Raw genomic sequence first — 19784 nt, 5'->3', positions numbered from 1 at the left:
AATTTCAAAATAAAATTTTCTTTCAAAAAGCACAGGATTTAAAAAGAAGTGCACAACAGTTCTCAAAAGGCTCCAGTCTGTCCCAAACTCTGAAACATCAGTATTCAAATAGTTTGATTCCATAAAACCATCTTGGCCCTTAATAAAAAGGCTTTGTTAGCCTTGTTTAAGCCTCGAAATTATAATCCACGTCAGAGCGAGTTTTAGGATTAAAAGTTTTGTTGCTGTATAGCAGAATATAATCATGGGTCAGAAACTGAAACAAAAATGCATTAGCAGGATGTAAAAACTTGGTTAAAGGAGAACTGAGCTGTTCTCTCTTCCCTGTTCTCCTGCCCTTAACATTTTCCACCCTGGTGATATAACGGATGCAATTTCTCTTGGGTGCTTAACTTCTATGTCAAAGCTAGAGTGGTTCTGATAGTGAGGAGAAAAGCTATTTTACCACTTCTGTAGGTCTCATGGAAAAAAGCTCTGAAGACAACCAGCAGCAGAGGCAAACTTAGAGCATCAGAGCTGGGTGGTTTTGAATCCAGATATAATTTGGCCTCTTTTACCCAACACCCGTGGTTTCCTTGTAGGACAGCAGACAGAATATTTATTAGAAGTATCATCAGCGTTTGAGAGCATGAATTCCTTTGGGCTTGCGAGAGTTTTATGCATTGTATCCAAGCAGTGCTTTTGAAACACTTTCAAAATGCTTTTTTGTTTGTTTGGTTGGTTTGGTTTTTGGGGGGGCGGGGGTGTGTGAAAATCAGACTCTAGGGCTTTTGAATACAAGTTTATGGACCAGACATCACAGGCATCAGCAAGTGGTTGCAGACTATAAGTAGATGAAATGACTGGTCAGGGAGGTGCAGATATATGGTCCTTATCTTATTTTTAGTGTTCAGAATGATTTCCATCCATTGAAGCAACTGGAGTGCGGTATTTTCTTTGGTTAGAGGTTACAGTCCATCAAGTGGCTGTACAGGGGAGTCTTCTTTCTGTTGGAGTCTCTGAAGTGCTGGCATGAAACAGCTACATTATAGGGGCACAAGAAGTTGATGGTATTTGTGCTGTTTGCAGATTGCTGGAGCCCTTGGAACAAGCATTACCTGGCAGAAGGCGTTACATGAATGGCCTCAAGTGCTTGGAAAGGAGAATCCATTCAACGAGCAGATTGAAGCCATATTCAAAGATCAAGGTGGACACTGACTTCCAGACTGCTAGAACCCTGACACGGTTTATGGTGATGCTTCCCACTGCATTCCACAAAACAAGATGATTAAAGACACACAAAAAAAGGGGAGGGCAAGTTATCAGAGCCAGTAGCAGTGGACATAACACAACAGCATTCTTTTCAGCTTGTAACTCACATGCACAAATAGGCTATGCTTTTTCTGTGGAGCTACAAAAATAAAAATCAAAGGATACCTGATAGTTAGACCATCTATTGTACTGGTTTGCAAATCTGTATGATTTTTTTTCCATACATAGTAAACTCCAAGCCCCACCATTTTTTGTTTGTTCGTTTTTTCTTTCCCCTGCAGAACACTATTTCTGGGCTTTCAGTTTGTACTGTTTCAACAGTTAATCTGATCCCAAGGGAGTGTGGGTGAACCCCAAACTCATGATGTTGCTATAAATTGTCTGTATGCAATTGCTCTGACTGTTAATACATTATTTAGCTGCTATTTGCTTTTTAAAATGTGCCAGGAATAACAAGCATTCTGATTTGCCTGGCATCATTAGTGCAGGCTGACTGAACACTTTGCTGAGTTCTCTTCCCCCATTAATGAGACAGTAACTTGACAACAGTAACTTGACAACCCTGTGTGTATTTAAAACAGGTTGCTTTTTCAAGCTTTAGTATAGCTTTACTCTTTTGCTTCCTAATGATATGCCCAGTCCTGTGTCTTTCACGGGCATGACCTAAGGAATCACTGAAGATACTGGGCAGCTGTTCCATACACAGACTTGAAGGTTGAGAATTACTAGTAGTTTATTTTTCTCCAACTTATCCAATGCCCTTAGCAAAACAGATGAATAAATTAATAAATACATAGACAGCTCTACCCTACTTGGAGCCCTGCTGAAGGGATCAGACAGCATAAAATGTCACTAATTATATGTGGAAAAAAATCTGGTAAATAGAAAGTGTTAGCAAGATATGGCTAAACTCTGTCCAAATCAGCCAAAGCTCAGGTAGATTTGCTCTGCTTTTTGTTCAGAACATGTTCCCTGTGTCTGGCTGGGTCACCCATGTACCAGCTCCTGGGCTGTGGTCCAAGCTGAAGGTGATGGCCTGGCCATGTATGGACCTCACCATGCTGGCCATGGCCACAGGAGATGCATCTGCTCAGCATTTTGAAAAGGCAGAGGGTGACCTGGCAAATACTATTTCGATTAAAGCGCGTATTATTTCTACCCTAGAGTCTCTTCCTTTTTTTTAAGTACAGTCAATGCTGCAACTTTTATTAAGATAGAAATTCCTTTGGGACAACTGCTAACGTTTAAGGAAATACTCAAGTCACCTACTTTAGGAAACCAAAAGGGAATACGTTCCTTAATTGAATGATACTTACTAATAAGGCCCCAATTCATTCAAGGCATTTAGATGTTACCAAAATACCCAGCCTCCCAAGAAACAGTTTCAACTCCATAGAGGCATGTCTAAGGAAGACAATTTAGTACTAAAAGTAGGAAATCCGTGTGCTTTCTACACAAATTATCTCCATCAAACAGCATAACATTTGATGCACACTGGCCAGGTAGAACACCTTCTAAATATTCATTACTTACACAAGCTTCCTATCTTTCATTAAAAAACAGTACAAGGACAGAAACAAATGCATCCATGTGGCTTTACTATAGACCAAGTACAGCGAAGACAATAATTATAGAATATCAGATAATTTCCTTTACACCAAAATACAGAAATGCAGCAGTTAAAAGGGGGAAGGGAACAGTACATGTTTAGAAGCCAAAATTTCAGGCAATCTCATTGCAAAGTGTTGTATTTCATTTGGGTTTGGGATTTAATAATGACAATTAGGAGTTTTACAAGCTAGTAACACTGAAACTTCCTCAGTTAAAATAAGCTCATTGCCCAGAGCAAAGCATTTTCCATTTATAGACTTTCTTATCAGAGAACATCTTGAATTTCTGAGCGATGCAGAAAAACTTTCTTATAAAATTAGAACAGCAACTTCTCAAAGATGACCTGAGACCCCCATACCTGAATCCTAAAGCAAAGCTCTCAGATTTGCCCAGTACAACTGCTCTGTGCTTGATCAGCGGACTCTGAGGGACTTCATGAAATGGGCTTGTCCCTGGCTGAAGGAGCACTAACCAAACCATGAGTCCTCCTGCCTGAGGCGAGCTCCACAGCTCAGAATTAGGCTGTGTAAGAAACTTGATTTGTAACTAACACAGTAACTATTTGCAAATAAGGATGGATTTGGGGCCTTTTAAGCCATGAGCTTTTACAACCGCTGTGCTTCTCCATTCTTTCAAGGAATGCCAAAACCAGCTGAAGATTTGCACCTCAACCATCAATCACTTACCAGTACCATTCTAAAAATAAATGTCTTATATTTAAGTAAATACTTTTGAAAGTGTTTATTTATTCTAGCAAACCATGTATCCTAGTCTACTCCATTAGTTTAACTGTCTCCAGGCACTTAGATTGGTTGAAAGTGACAGATGCATGAGGAAGAGAAATAAACAGGAAAGAAAAAAAACCAATTATTTTGGAAAGCCAGGTGTAGTTCCATGCAATTCAGGCTGTATAGCAGTACAGATCAAGAAGAAACAGTCTATGAAGGTGCTTTTGGGGACAGAGTTAGAGCACATGATTACAGGGGAGGATTATGTCATTGGCTAGTTCTAGCACACTGCAAATCGGAAGGGGTTTTTTAATCTTGTTCTGTTCATAAACTGTTTTGCAAAAACTTGAAGCTTTGTTTGAAATCACACAGTAGCAACTGTTTTTGAGATGCACAACATCTACAGCTACCTGAAGCTATTGGAGTCTGGCCTCTTCCAAAAAGATCTGTTACAAGTGTGAAAAAAATAACCTGTGTAATTTAAAGCTCTCACCACTTAGTGATATGTTTCACAGGATCACAGAATGGTTTGGGTTGGAAGGGACCTCTGGAGATCATCTAGTCCAACCCACCTGCTAAAGCAGGTTCACCCAGAGCAGATCACACAGGAATGTGTCTGGGCAGGTCTTGAGCGTCTCCAGAGAAGGAGACTCCACAGCCTCTCTGGGCAGCCTGTTCCAGTGCTCTGGCACCCTCAGAGAAGTTTTTCCTCATATCCAGATGAAATATATAATTTTCTAATGTTTATATCTGAAGGTTTTCAAACGCTGCAGTCTTATTTGGCATGATACTTTCCCCAAAACAGAGATATTCTTTGCAAGATGTCTAGGATTCTGTTTAGCAAGTTTTACAGTATCTGTGGTGCTAGCACTGATCAAAGTTCTAATATGCCAGAGCTGCCAAAAGCCCATAGTAAGTCTCACCCCGCACAACACTGTTTTCCTTGCCCCCTTGTGCCTGTCTTGCAACGCTCAGGAAGCAAACTACCCCCTGCAAGTTTTCTGAAAAACTTTCCACAGCTCACCCTTAAAAAGAGGGAAGCAGGAAAGGGAGGAGGCATACCCCAGTGCAAGTGGGTAAAGCTGTAAATGTGTGCCTCATGCTAAGCCAGAGTCACATGCTTCAGCTTGCTCAGTAGCACACGTCACCGTCACTGACAGCTTGTGCCTACAACTCACCATCCAGGTCAGCTTTTCTAATGTACATCATCTGTCACACTTATTACCTTTCCTTCATGAGGACAATTTTTCATCTTCAATAATGAAAAAACACAATTAGTTTCTGCAATGGATAATAGCCCAATTACCCTAAATAAAAGTATGTCATGACCTTAGATAGATCCATTTCCATTCCTAACACCTTCATAATATATTTAACAATTTTTATTAACATCTGCTTGGAAGTTTAAGTAGACAGAGTGTTGTGTGTCCACACATGAAATGTCACACTCTCCATGTTGTATTGCTACTCTGCTGCCCTATCTCTAACAAAAAAGAACCATCTCTTCTCTCAAACCTGATGAACTGTTGGCCTCTAGCAGCCTCCACATTCAGAAACATTTCAACCAGTTCATAGTAACTGCCCATGGACCATCTGGCCTCCCACTACAAAATTTGGTGCTAGCTACCCCTGAAGCATCATGTTATTTCCCAATTCAAGTGGTATTTTGGAATAAACATACTGAATAGAATCCCTTTTTTAAACAAGATGTGGAGTACAGCTGTTCTTCAGCCTACAAACTATTATAATAATCTCAAATGCATAGATGACATTATGAAAAATAAGCAGAAAGTGTTTTATGCTTTATTTTAAATGAATAAAATAAATCAATACATAGATAGAAAATATTTAAAGGCGCCAGAAAAAGAAAACCAGATTTAAAAGCAAGTACAAAAGTGGCAGCATGAAAACAGTATAAGCTAACAGAATTTAGTGTTTCAAGTGTGAATATATAACAGGAATAGCGATTTTAAGTATTCCACTATTGCATTCACAATAGTGAAGTAATGAGATAGTATTTCACTAAAAAGCTGTGAAAACTGCAAGTTTTAACTGCGAATTTTTGCTATTTTAATGATGGGTCTGAAGTACTGTTTTTATCTGCATTTATGGACATGTCTGTGAGGGGGAGGAAGACCCATACTTTTAGCCAGCAGAGTATTAGGTGGTACATAGCAGCTTTGTAGTGTCTTACAAAAAAAAAAAAAGGCAGTTTTACAACCTATTTCTTATTCTCATGAGAATTCTAGCTTGTACAAACCATAAATCTCAGGAAATACTGGCATATAAAACCCTAAAACTATTTTTTTCTGTTTGTTTTTTAATTTTTTTTCCATATAGCAATCCTAACAAAAATATTCGAGACCTTTCATTTCCACCAAAGTGCAATATACTGCATACATAATTCCACACCTGTAAACCACATAGGATACATGCCATGCGCTTATCCATACCTGTTTCATACGAGAAATTGCAAGAGAAATATGAATATGTTGTGCACGTCTTTTGTTCTGACCACAAGGACACTGCAAGCAAGAAATACCTATAATGCATATTGTAGAGTAAAATTTACTAGTAACTTCTATGCCTGATCGTTACAAAAAACCTGACAAACCCTCCAATATTAAATCTTGTGCTTCAGCACCATCGTTGTTAGAGAACTCTGAGCTACTGTTTCCTCCAGGGAGCTGGGTTATCTAGTAAGCTTGTTTTTTCACTAGCTTGCCCCCACTTCCTGCCCTTAGGTGTGACTTCCTGCAATAATTTAGTTGTTTAAAGAAGAAAATGTACTTAGCTAAAAGAGACTTCCAAAAAAGGAGTTACATAAATATTTAGCACATTTAGAAACAACTAATCACTTCCTACCATACTCAAAAGCTAGGAAGTAAAAAAGTTTTAAAATTCTTAAAGTGAAATAAAAATACTGCATAACATAGTCCTGTATAATGTTAAATACTCTCTCAAATTTAAAGCATAAGTGACCCAGAGGAATTCCCATATTTTCATTTAAGTTCTTTTTTTTTTTGCGTAGTTCATGCTGTTTTTTCCAGACATGTTTTCTTCTTATTTCCCTTCCAGAGTTTAAAGCTTTCCAATAGGTTTGTAGCAGGCATCAGGCTGCCACATGCGAAGGTCAACAAGGACTTGGTTGAGCTTTTGCATCCAAAGGTTACGCTCTTCTTTAGTATCAGCAGACAGCCAGTTCCTAAAAGGCAAAGAACTCAATGGAGGAGATGCACCTTTCTCTACCTCTGCTTAGTTATTCTGAGAAGTGTCAAGTTGACTATACATGGAAGCCCAAACAGTAGTCGAAAAAACAAAGCTAAATATTCCACAATCTGCTATCAAGCTACCTGGCATTTCCATTTTTGGAAAAGCTGAGTTCTTTGTCCCCAGAAGACTGAAACGGGACAGCAAGACAAAAAAGAAAGAAAAGTCAACCAAAGAGTTCACATGCCATCGCAAAGTCTTAATATTTAAGTGAGCTTTGCATTGGCACAAAGTTGTAAAGCTCCTACATTATTAAAACTGTCACTTGAGGCAAAACACCCCTCCCACACACATCCCGTAACTCCCCCACACCACCTTCATGATTTTATCCACTCACTTTGTAACACAGAGTGTGTCTCTGCACTGGCTGACAAGAGTCTCTCTGTCATCTTCCCTCTGAGGACGGACAGTTATTAGTTCAAAAGTGTTGGGACGGGCACAGAACTCCCTGTTGGCAGGTTCAATCCGATGATTAGTGCAGTTGGCCAAGTTTATCCGTCCCAAAGGATGCTGAAAGTGAAGTTAGTTCATCAGTCAAGAATACTGAAATCAAGTGTAACTCTGAACAACATATGCTTTGACAATTTTTGCCATATTAAGTGAACCCCCCTCAAATCTATTTTCTATAGAAAAAGAGACTTCACCTTTTGCATTTATGTCATGGCTGAAGCAAGATAATACAGACAATGGACCATGTCCTGCCCAGCTACATACAATACAGCTAAGAAATCCTTACCAAAGGGTTAGGTTCTAGACAGATATAGCCCTCCTTTTGTTTATTGCTTTAAAAAAAGCAGCTTTTTAACTGTCAGATTCAAGAGAACTTAATAAAATTCAAATTGATAGAGTAAAACCTGTCAAAGCCTACAGAAAACAAACACATTAAGAATGCTTGCATCATTCTTGTCAAAACTTATAAGCATATGGATTCACCTTCAAACATGCAACTAAGGTGTCTTAAATGCCACATTCAGCTGCTTTAGCTCCCTCTACAGTCAATAGCCGGACCCCTTCAAAGAGCATTTCAAATTTCACCGCAGTTCTCTCTTTCTGCTGACTATAGACAGAGGCTCAGCTGTGTGCCTAAAGTTAGTTACAGCCCTTGGCTCCGTTTCTTCACACCTACAGAATCCTTCATCAGGGAAACATCACAGGCTGCTCTTGGCTTGGAGAAGAGTTTGCTATTTATTTGGCATGTTCACCATACCATAGATAGTCAAAATAACCTAAGTTACAGGAAAAAGGATAGCTCCATTTCAAGAACATTAAGAAAAAGGTTGCATGTCGCTGATATACGTACAGCCATGGGAAATTTCTTTCAAAAAGACATTCCACAATTTAAAGAACTCATTGCCCAACACTGATATTTCTGAGCTACATCTCTTTGCACAGCTGAACAGATACAGTATTGGTAATGGGAAGCATTCAGTAAGGAAAGAGTTTAATATTGCTGTAGATAGTAGTGTAACAAAAGAATATAGCTGATGCTGTCTCAGAATGATAGTGAAACAAGTTTATAAGATTTTCAATAAAAGAATCTGGAAAACAAACCAAGGCTCCAAGGCTTCATTCTTGCCACCAAAAGCAGAATAGGAACCATTTTCTAGCTTAACTTTTTTTTTTTTTTTTTTGTGTGCCTATCTTCTGTTACAGTAGGCAGAGATTTTTCCCTCTCTGCTGGCTGGGAAAGAAAGAACATTGATGTATTTTGGCAATGTCAACTATCAGCATATGGTCCTCCTCTGTTAGCAGGGAGAAAACTAAGCTAAGGCATCTGGGTTTGCATAGAAGACCCAAAAGGACCAGAGTTTGCCACAGAGTTTGGGAAAGAAAATGTTCTGCCAACAAACAAGCAAGTGTTTAATGGTAAATTGCTTAAGTGAGTCAGAAAAACCCTCTTGAAAGCAGTGTCTGAAAGAACCTGGAAATATTTCAGTGTGCACTGCAATAACAGGCTAAGGAGACAAGAAGGTTCACCCCAGTGTCAGATGAACTTCTGATTTGTCTCACTAGCCAGACAATAACTGGAGTTTTCCTTGAGAACCATTTAAAAAGCACCAGTTTTAGCTACAACATGGAGCTGAAAGAAAACAATGAGTGCAAATAAGATAGTCCATAATTACAGTTATAGAAGGATTGCCCTCTTGCCATATTAAGTGTTAAAATCACTATTTTATCTAAAACTTAGGGCAACTAGATACAGTCTTCTTATTAAACTGTAAAAGTCAGGTCACTTTTCATTAAATAATGAGTCATTTGACAAATGCAATGGAAAGCCTTAAGACTAAAGGGAAAATTAAATATGATTATTCCTTCACTTTTCTCCTTTCCCACTAGATAAAGCAGTCAGATTCTAAGTTTGCCCTGATTTAGGTCAGATTTATGAAGGCAAGTCTCTTCCATTCCTCAAGGAAATTTTGAGCTTGAGTCCCATGCTTTGAATATATTTACGTGTTTTAAGGCTAAACAGTACTGTTATTAAAACTTAACAGCTAGTTGTGTAGGGTACTACACAACTTTAGAACAGAGCTTTATAAAACAGCATTACCTTTCGTTTTTCATCGTCTGGGTATGTCCAGTAAGAGATACAATTTCCAGACAGCACACACCAGCGCCTATGCCATGCTCCAAATCCACTAACATCTTCAAACATAGTCTTAAAAAAGAAAAAAAAAGTAACATTATACTTTGAGCTTGGTCTCAACTATTTTTCTACAAGAATGGTTCTGTAGATACAACCCTTCATAGGAGTAAACATAAGAGAAGGAAAAAATATATACTGGGAGAGGCTTCAACTAGTACAGCATATTTATTTTCCAGAAATAGCATAGAAAATGGGCTTATACTACCAATCTCAGTTTTGCAGCCTTTGCTCAAAATGCATCTACTACTTTAGATTACCAAATTTTCATCTTGACAGGTAAGATAATGGAGTGTTACTTACAGCAAATGCAGGATGAATAGTTCACAAAGCATGTTTACTATAACATAATAAATTATGATTAGGTATTTAAGCCATCTTTGATTTAGAGTTCAGAATTACAAAATGTTTGTCTATTCTACAGGCCACACTCAGGACTTCAGTCAATTTAACAGAAATCAGAAGTTGATTTTTAAATGCTTGTATTGGCAGTTATTTTACTGGATGTAGGCTTATGCCAATTTCAAGCCCCATTTCCTTAGTATAGGAATGGAAAATTTAGTATCTGACTTCTATTCCCTCTTGAACTTGTACAGATTATTTTTTCCAATTAATTTTCGTGTGTTGTGTTTTTCATGTCCAGAATTCAGATCTTAGTTTTTAATGATGCAGTGAGTTTCTGAACTCTGAGATTAAAAAAAGAGAAAGACATCAACAGCATTCTTCAGGTTTTACATATTTTACAGAAGTACACAAAACCATGGGATAGCATATAACAAGCATGTGAAGTGTTTGCATCTAATGAAGTCTGTTCAACTTGAATTAAGTGAAGAGGAAGGAGACAGAAATGGCTGCTTGAAAAGAGTCTAAAGAAACTCCGATTCTGAAAACACCAAAATAACAGCAAACGTTCATGTTTTGCTGAAGTATTTTCGTAGCACATTTCCTGCCATCTGCTGGACATATTCTCAACAGCTTTATTAGACCCAAGTATCAGCTGCATTTTCTAGGTCTAGTTTTAGAGAGAGAACTGTTCAAAATGTTTCTCAAAAAAATACCGTTTCTTCCTTATAAGTCAATATCTATTAACATAGTGAAAAAAAAAAAAAAAGAAGTCTTTTTCTAGGGAGAATTTGGCTTTACCAGAGGAAAACACACCCCACCAAGATGTCCTTTAAAAGTTTCTGGCACAGAAACCAGAATCCCATCTCACGTCACAGATTATAGCAAGAGAAAATTAACTGAAGTTCACACAAATAAATGAACAGTGTTTAGAAGAAAAAAGATACACAAATGCCTCAAAGGCTGCTTTAATTTAGGCAAGCTTATCTTGTGAACTAGGAAAGTTTTGAGGCCTGGCTCAGGGTGGGGGTGGGAAATCAAACCAGTTTTGTTTCACAATCACTACAAATGTATGTATGAAGTTAAAGTGACTACATTTAATAGGACCTGTAATTTCCAAGGAAGGAATTTGAAGAGAATACCTTACCAAGAAGCCTTTCTCCTCCACAGAAGAGTCCACTTGGCATTTTAACTTTAGATATATATGACCTTCCAAAGGAGACAAAAAGGGAACCTGCAAAAAGGAAAACAATTAATCATTTGATTTTGACACCTCTCAACTCTATCAGTTGGAGCAAGCCACCTTCGCCAAGGTGTTAGCACCACCTTGTTCTTAGGATCTGCAGCCAGAAAGAAGCAGTCAGTCTCAAGCAAGAAAGTAATAATCACTTTTCGTTTGAAGTTCATTTAGAAGCTTTTAAAGACTTATTTGCTTATTAGTTTGCTCAGGATATATGCACGAACATGCTTTTATATAGAAAAACAGGCACTTCAAGCATGGTTAAAAACAACATAAGGCAACAGTCCACATCCTGCAAGCTTCTGCCTCAGTTTGACATCAAGCTGTCTGGAAAATATCAAAGTGGGCTTAAACAGGATTGGTACTTGCATGCCATAAGCATTTTTGGCAGATACTGATGTAGTAGTGCCCACTCAGTTAAATATTTGTATAAAAAAAACCTAGAAGGAGAAAAAGTAATGAAAGCAGTTCAACTGGCACTCATGGTGTTGAAGTCATTTCTAACAAAAGAGGTTCCCAGCCCTATGTTATACCACTGGAGAAAAAAAAGGCAGCTTAACTGCTCTATCAGAGGTTGGTTGCGTGGTTATTCAATATTAAAGAGTTTTGAGGAAGCACATGCAACAAGACCTGCCTTTGAACCTCTCCCAATCCCTCCACACATGGCATCCCATTGACAGCTCCCAACACTACTATCAAGAAACCACATCCCTTCTTTTTTCCCCCCACAGGGAAGCTAAAAGACAAATTGCTAATTCAGCAAGCAAATTATGATCTGCAAGGCATTCCACACACCATATTTTGCTGCTAATCTGAATATGCAAGAATGTAAGAATCTTGGAAAAAAATCAGAAACAGTGTTCTGTCTAACAGAAAACAACAGAAAGGTTGATGGTGCTGCTTAAACAGAAAGAGCAAACCACTTGCAAGGGAATAGGCATGCATGAACAATCATGAAGTAACTTTTAGAGCCACAGAATCAATGTCAATCAAAGGGAATTAAATTTTGCTGTTAATTAAGATGAACAAGAGTAACCCTTGGTAGTTAAAAGTATACATCTGTAGGCCTCAGTGAACCCTGCAGAACGTGAAAATAGATGCTACTGTTAGAAATCGATCACCTTTGAATTGTAGGCACACTGCAGCTTCCTCCCAGACAGGATGCACATGTGCAAATGAAGGTGATCAAATAATTTTTCCGTGTTAGATCTAATCCAACTAAGACAGCATGCATGGCTTGCTCATGTACTTGGCACTACAGTACAGCACAGCAAAGGTTTGAGAACCAAGTGGGAGTCTGCATGATCATTTGAAAAGCAAAAACAGTCAAATGTTTGCACACAACAGAAATAAGTTGCATCAGCCCTGGATTTTTTTTTTTTTGGCAAAGACACCTGTAAACCTACATGCTACATCAGGGAATGTTGGCTGATATCTTACTAAACCACAGTAAAATCCATTTCTGAATGAGAGTCTCAAGGAAGTTTGGCCCCTTCCAGTTTGTGGGTTTTGCATTCCTTTCTAATTTACATGAGGAGAGAAGAATCTACTTTATACATTATGAAGTTTATCAGTAAAGGTCTGTGTGACATTAGAGGAAAAAGGCTGTATAACAAACTGAACATATCAGTTACGCAGAGCCTACACCACCATTGCCAGTTACTAAAGCAGGTCTCCAAACACCTTTCTCTACACAAAATGGGAAAATATTACATTTTAGTCAACAATATAACCCTTTCAAAGGCAAGTGGAGTGGAGGTTATGGAAAGAAAGCAATTTATTAAATATACAACTAGATGAAGAGAAAACTAAAGCTCATGACTAGGCTAGCTTGCATTCTGGTGCGATCATTCACATACCTACCATAAGAAACTGGCTTTACTGTCATAGAACATTATCTGTAAAGATACTCAAGATAACTCAAGAATTTTCAAAAAAATGGTTTCTTAGAAGACTCAATTGCAAATAGCAGATGATAGGCACTAAAATTATCACCTGCTTAGTTTTGATAGAAAACATATGTAGTTATCTAAAACACTTTCTTCTGAGGAATCTGAGTAAACTATTAACTAAAAAAACCAAACTATTTTCAAGAGATTAAAGACCTATTTTTATCTTAAGCATATATATTTACACAACTTTTAAAGCCAAAAGTATATACACCAAGCAAAATATTTAAATAGCACCTTTGGGTACAAATAAGAACCTCACACTTCTATGTGTTCAGTACTTTCAAAACTTTAGTTCTTTATGATCACTTTTTGCTTAAAAACCAAGTCCTAATAGGTCTTGACAGAACAAGGTCTCAATAGAACACGGAACAAGAGATTTATTTTGTGTGATTTTCTTCAACGACAACAATCTGAGTTAAACCAACATTAAAGCTGCCAATAATTTTTCCCTGGTCCTCTATCAGCCAAGCGGTTGATTCTGTGTTCTGTGCAGTTCATCAAGACATTGGCTCAAATTTCCTGATTAGCCATCTTTAAGAGACACGTTGATTTGTTTTGAAGTAAGAAAACCCTTCCTCTAGTGATTGAGGAGGACAAGAGACACATGCTAGTTAAGGAAAAACCCTAGGTGGCCTAAATAACTTTGAGTTCTAGCAGCATGCTTATTGTTTTAAAAGACAGGGAGTAGAATTCTGAAAGTCCTAAAAGGCCCTAACATCTTATGCTTAGTTAGTAAATTTTTGTAAGCATTTTCTTAGAAGAATAATTTTTTTAAAATACATTGTAAAAAGGCCATGCAGACATAAGCAACATGCACTAGGAAAGCAGTCTTCTGTTTTAAGTTATAAACTAAAGGATCACAGCAACCTTGTCCTGGAACATATAGCCCAACAGTTCTTTTTCCTCCCCTTCAAAATTTATCTAGGAAAAAAAGAAACATGCTCAATGCAATTAGTATAAAGTTAACATTCTTTTTTTTTTTTGGAGAAAGATATACATAGGTACATTTTGGTCCTTTCTACATACACTGCATACAAAAGGGAGGAATGAAACTCAAAAAAATCCACTGTGTCAGGAAGTTGCTCCGTATTAGAAATGCATGGGGCAAGTTAAAAAGCAGCTGTTTGGTACAGCCTCAGGCCAGTACAAAACTGAATATTTACAGATGTGACAACTATTTTTTGTTAAATTGTCTGACAAAAAGGGGAACTCTTATTCCTAACTGTTGAAGTTTGCACCTTGAAAATTTTAACCACATGATGGCTTCCCTGAAATTCTATTTGAACCTTGTGCTTGTGCTACAGTTTATTAGGCCAGTCCAGTGTCCTGTCCTAAAGAGAGAACTAAAACAGTTCAAACCCACATTGCTGAATATAGTGTATAAGCTGATTCTCACAACTCCAAGAACAAGGGGTTTTCCAGTAACCAAGTCATACACATAATAAGATTTCTATACATAGTTTTGGTCAAGAGGAAGATTTTGATGAAGAACAAAGGTGGTAATTCGGAAGTTCACACAGTCAGTAAAACAATTCAAATGTTAAGTTCTGCAAAGTGTTTCAGTAAAGGAGTTTATTTCTATCCATGAAAAGTATAACTTCTAAAAAGGAAATTGGGATTATTGTGATATTTTGTTTTCAATCTTGTGTGCAAACACAAACAATTCTTGTTATCTCATCTCTCATCATAAGCTATAATTGCAGTAGTACTACCATCACAATAAGACTTAATTAGCCAAGAAGAAAATCTATTCTTACACTGCTGTTTGGATAGACAAAGCTGTAATTTAGTACTACCATAATCTGTAACAACTTTTGAATTAATTTAAGTTAATTTAGGATAGCTGCTGGCATAAACACGTATTAAAATAGTGTTGAGGTGTAAGACACTACAAGGTTAGAGATTACAATGAATATAAGAATGTATATTTTAACTTCTAATGGTAAGAGCCAATAAACAAACTCAGTTTAGACAAGGACCTAATGATATAAAACTCAATAATAGCTCTCGTTCAAAAACACTCAGATAGTTTGCTTATAGAAATTTAATTGGAATATGAAAGGAAACTCATATTCCTAACTATATAAACCCAGTAATTTTTAAGTCCATTAAATGCAGAAAGCTTCAAATACCTAATTATCATTAAAACACACTAAATGTCTTTTTTAGTGATGACTGCAAGACTGTAAGAGCAACAAAAAAATATGAAGACCATGCACAGAGATGCTACCTGCATACATAATCTTTTGTCAGTGGAAGGAAACCAGTAACGAAATGCATTCATTATCTTTGCATAACTATACCTTACACTGAGCTACAGAAAGAACATCTGGCATAATAATTCAAGTCTTTTTCTGTTGTATCTGAATTTCATTTCAGTCATATGAAATTAAATACGAGTAACAACAACTATATATATTTTAATATGGATATAGGTTTATATATGGGGAGTTTTATATGTTTCATTTCTAGGATGACAGTTTCACCTGAAAACAGTAAACCCAGGCTCATATTTTTTCTAGTAGTATCTTTGGATCAGTAACCAATAGTTTCCATTACCTTGTCCAATGCAAATTTGACATTTCCTACAGAAGACAGCGATAGCTTGTGGGATCCAACAAGGTTGAAATTAGTAGTGCGTACAGCATTAGGGCCACCTGGGCTGGACATGGCTGTGGAGAAAGAAGTTAAAGACAAGTTGTAACACAACAAACAATCAGGACCCTGGAAGGCTTAAAAATGTTTTATTTGTACTACTGTATGTGTGCTCTACTCATTACTCCAGGAGAAGCACTCTTCGCATTGCATCCCAGCAGGACATTCAGACAGGTTCTTACTACACATTCCTCCTCAACAAGTCTTTCAGAAGATGTTTTGAAATATCCACAAACAAGACGACAAAGGATTTTATTGGTCCCGAACTATCATCTCTTACAAGTATCATTTATTCATTTACTGCTTTAGACAGCAAGTGTATATATTATTCATCTTAGCATAAGCTGAAGCATGAGGATGGAGCCAGGCTCTTCTCAGTGACAACCAATGATAGGACAAGGGGCAATGGGTATAAACTAGAATGCAGGAGGTTTCACTTAAATTTGAGAAGAAACTTCTTCACAGTGAGGGTGACAGAACACTGGAACAGGCTGCCCAGGAAGGTCTGCAGACATCCAAAACCCGCCTGGATGCCTTCCTGTGGAACCTCATCTAGAAGCTCCTGCTCCAGCAGGGGGATTGGACTAAGTGATCTTTCGAGATCCCTTCCAATCCCTAACATTTTGTGATTTTACTTACCTGGAGTAAGAAGGGTGCTTTTCTAGAAAGAGAAAGAAAAATTAAAATCTTAGTGGAAAAGTAATTTCTGACAATTTTTACACAAGACTAAGCTAGGTTAGAAAGAAACTAGATCTGAAGTACTTTGAAAAGCAAACAAACAAAAACAACTTGGGAAGAAAATATGAATAAACATGTAATAACTCCATGTTTCCAACATTACATGTTTAGAATTGTTACCTGTTTTTTGAGTCGATGGATGAAGAGTTTGGTAAGAAGCTGGACAGTTTATAGATTTTTCAAGTAAGGGACACAAAGAGTCTAACACAGGCACAGCCTTATTTAGTGAGAATATGGCCTTTGGAAGCAGTCAAACAGATCTAGTTACAATATTATTCATACTTACAGAGGTAATAGATGTTAATAGTCTTTTTGGAGTAATAACCTACAAAAGAATAGCAGAAAATAAACATATTTGCTACTGAATTTGTTCACAGTGTGAAAATTAGACTGTGAAACTACTGAAGGCTTATCATCTAAATCAATTTTTAACAGATAATAGTTGTTCTTAGAAATCTTGTTTCTTGTTTGGGGTCACAAGGCCTTAATAAAGCACAAACAGTTGAAATGTGCACCCTATCCAAGCTGAAATATTTATGTCCAAGGAGTCAAGACATTTCCTTTAAAAATAAGCAACTAATGCTTTTACTTAACACTGGAAAGAAGTGTTGCAATTGATCAATAAAACCTTCAAGACAAACCAGACTGCAGCATCAGGCATATTAAGCGGTGTAGTTTAAGTAAAATGAGGAATATTAAGTAAAATGGAGAATAATGGCACTAAATCACTATCAGAGACACTACACCTAATAAATAAAAGCTTGCAAAGCATAGCATTTTTGCAGAACTAGTAAGATTCCTTTTCCTTCCCCTCCAATATATTTCAGACTCAACCAAGTGCTGCAGGTCCAATCTTCTAATAGCTGCAGGACTCCAGAACCCATCTGTCATTGCAGATGTTCCAAGAAAGAACAAGAACTGTTAAAGCAAGCAACAGATTGTCTAAGACTATTAGTCAGTTCTCCCTGAACACTACAGTCCTTCTAGTGTACCTTCTGTTGAAATACAACATACCGATTTTCAGGTTTCATTTACCTTTGATTTATTTGCCTTTTTCCTTTTTTCAGTGCTTGTAACTTCTTTTCTCTGCACCTGTAAGGCAAGAAGGTATTGAGAAAGTACAAGACATCATTCTCCCTCATACATCCTCTTTACAGGAAATAATACATACCAAACTGTAAACTTCTATATTTATTTCAAAGTCATTTGACACATCATGCCTAAAAGGAAGGAGAGGGAAAAAAGTTAAACACAGACTAAAGAAAACAGTGGGCTTATGTTTTAAGGTTACTTATTACTTCTTCCATCCTTGCACTCCTTAAAACTCTCCAGGGAGCAGCTAGGTTCTACTCAAGAGAAGCTTAGCCACAGTGCTGACAAATAGTTAAACTCCTATTAATAATAGTCATAGTTTGTTCTTGCAGGTCAGCTGGGCTGTCTGACATCCTTTCACTTCTACAATAGTAATCTCCAGGGCAAGCAGCATTGTCATTTTTAATACTTGAGTGTATTACTATAAAGATACTTCCTACAAGAAGGGAGGGTGAGCAAGGGGTAGATAGTGTGCATCTACTGTTTCTCAGAATACATCGTTCAGTCCACTGCTGGCACGTGTATTTCTAGAAGCAGAGATTGTTTTATGAGTAAATAGCTTTAAGTAAAAGTACCAATTGGGTTGGACTTCAAAAAATGGAGTTTGCTTATTTATTTTGGAAGAATTTTACTAACAAACAGCCATTCAAACTCACAACATTTTTAGCTAACCTATGAGAGCTGAAGTTTTAGTTTTAAGAGTACTGTTTTTTCCAGATACAAGAACCAAATGGCTATATAAAATGTTAGCTGTTGCAAAAGAGAAAAACACATTGTTTCAGGCAGAGCAACCCATTTGTCATTGCAGGTGTTCCAGGAAAGAACAAGCGCAGAAAAAGCAAGAGACATTAGTTGATGGATGGTAGGATAACTCTAGATTGCTCTTTTGAGAGAAGTGCATTCCACATGTTCCTTGAAGCAGGAAATACCCATACCACAAGACCTCACCATATTTGTTTGCAGAATATGACATCCTTATATAAAGATTTTAAATATTTTTATGCGTCTTCCACCATCAGAGTTGAAACTGGTTCCAAACAGTTTATTTATACTTACATAGTAAATGTTGTAGTAAAAGTAAGAGCATCTCCATTCAAGGAGCTGGCAGTACTTGCTAATGGAGTTGCAACCAAGTTTTCTGATCCAGATCTCAGTATTATTACATAGTAGTAATTTGCTGCTTCTGTAAATACATATCAGATGACTTTGTTAGCCAGACGTGTCCAAGTATCTAAAAACCCTCAAGTCCTGCATCGCCATTAATCACACTTCTGTTTCACCTCACTTAAACACTTGATTAGAGTCATGATTTGCTTATAGACTTATTTTTAAAACGAGGTTTTTCCCATATTGTGTCCATGAGTAAGACTGTCTCCACAAGGTTCACAACAACTGCATTACTGCCTGAGGCATCTGAAGACAGACCTACACTACCCAGTGCATGAGAGGTGAGGAAGAACTTTCAGTCAGATTCAGCAGTTAATCTTAGACTCTGGTGTTATTCTCAAGGTATGTCAGCTTAACCATACAGCAGCTTTTGTTACTTCCTATTCTCATCCTTTTTGTAATCCCATGAAGGAACTAGTCATCCAAGCAACTCATTTCCCTAACTTTTCACATAAGGGGACAAAAAACAAAGATGACCACAAAAGCACATCTCAATAGTGTCAGGTGTAGGACAAGTCACAGCTTTCAGAACAACTGATGGAGACTCCAGTAAGCACTGATTTGTACTCTTTACATTTGAGGTTCTCTTCAGAGATGAAAGTGATTAATAAATCTTGCTCTGGTGCACAACGTATAGCAAATGCTGCACCTCTGGAGTAAGATTTGGATGACAAACAGTTCATAGTCGTTTGTTCAGACAATTTGATTGCAAGAATTACCAACAAAAAAAAATTTGTATTTTGTAACAATGTGAGAGGCTTTTCTGTAACACAGATGAATAGTCTTATGCAACAAGAAATGTAATATGTCAGGGGGTAAATTAGGTCAAATATTTACATTTCTATTGTTGGCTGTGGGGTTTTACTTGAAGATATAAAAAATACACTTTACATTTCACAGAACTATTAAACAAGAAAAAAGGTTACATATGAATTCATTAGTAGAAGTTTGGCAAACAATATTAAACAAGACTTTGCCCAATGACTTTTGTCTTCAAGTTTTAGTGAGGTAAGAAGTAGGAACCTGTTAGAAAAATCCAGCTACACTCATATTCTGTGACATTATATAAAATCACACTGGTTATTGTGAGCTTGAAG

The 19784-nt window shown here is 37.2% G+C and overlaps 2 protein-coding genes across 5 annotated transcripts in view; one reads left to right on the top strand and one right to left on the bottom strand.

Moving 5' to 3' along the window:
• Positions 1 to 2409, top strand: part of AOAH (acyloxyacyl hydrolase) — an 83471-nt gene extending 81062 nt beyond the window's left edge. Inside the window, exon 22 of the mRNA XM_065051843.1 lies at positions 1069 to 2409. Within this exon, the coding sequence (XP_064907915.1) occupies positions 1069 to 1197 (129 nt within the window). The 3' untranslated portion in view covers positions 1198 to 2409. The remainder of the gene's footprint in view (positions 1 to 1068) is intronic.
• Positions 2410 to 5371: 2962 nt separating this feature from the next.
• Positions 5372 to 19784, bottom strand: part of ANLN (anillin, actin binding protein) — a 28502-nt gene continuing 14089 nt past the window's right edge. For 2 of the 4 annotated variants that reach the window (XM_065051832.1, XM_065051829.1), the window contains exons 15-25: positions 18577 to 18703; positions 17600 to 17648; positions 17464 to 17520; positions 16715 to 16753; positions 16330 to 16351; positions 15595 to 15707; positions 13903 to 13956; positions 10991 to 11077; positions 9409 to 9516; positions 7198 to 7370; positions 5372 to 6795 (exon numbers count right to left, since the gene is read on the bottom strand). In XM_065051832.1, the coding sequence (XP_064907904.1) occupies positions 6672 to 6795; positions 7198 to 7370; positions 9409 to 9516; positions 10991 to 11077; positions 13903 to 13956; positions 15595 to 15707; positions 16330 to 16351; positions 16715 to 16753; positions 17464 to 17520; positions 17600 to 17648; positions 18577 to 18703 (953 nt within the window). In that variant the 3' untranslated portion in view covers positions 5372 to 6671. The remainder of the gene's footprint in view (positions 6796 to 7197; positions 7371 to 9408; positions 9517 to 10990; positions 11078 to 13902; positions 13957 to 15594; positions 15708 to 16329; positions 16352 to 16714; positions 16754 to 17463; positions 17521 to 17599; positions 17649 to 18576; positions 18704 to 19784) is intronic. The other 2 variants (XM_065051828.1, XM_065051831.1) reach the window with 1 other exon arrangement.

This window comes from Columba livia, chromosome 2 (genome assembly GCF_036013475.1).
Source record: "Columba livia isolate bColLiv1 breed racing homer chromosome 2, bColLiv1.pat.W.v2, whole genome shotgun sequence".
NCBI lineage: Eukaryota > Metazoa > Chordata > Aves > Columbiformes > Columbidae > Columba > Columba livia.
This window is presented reverse-complemented; position numbering and strand designations above follow the sequence as displayed.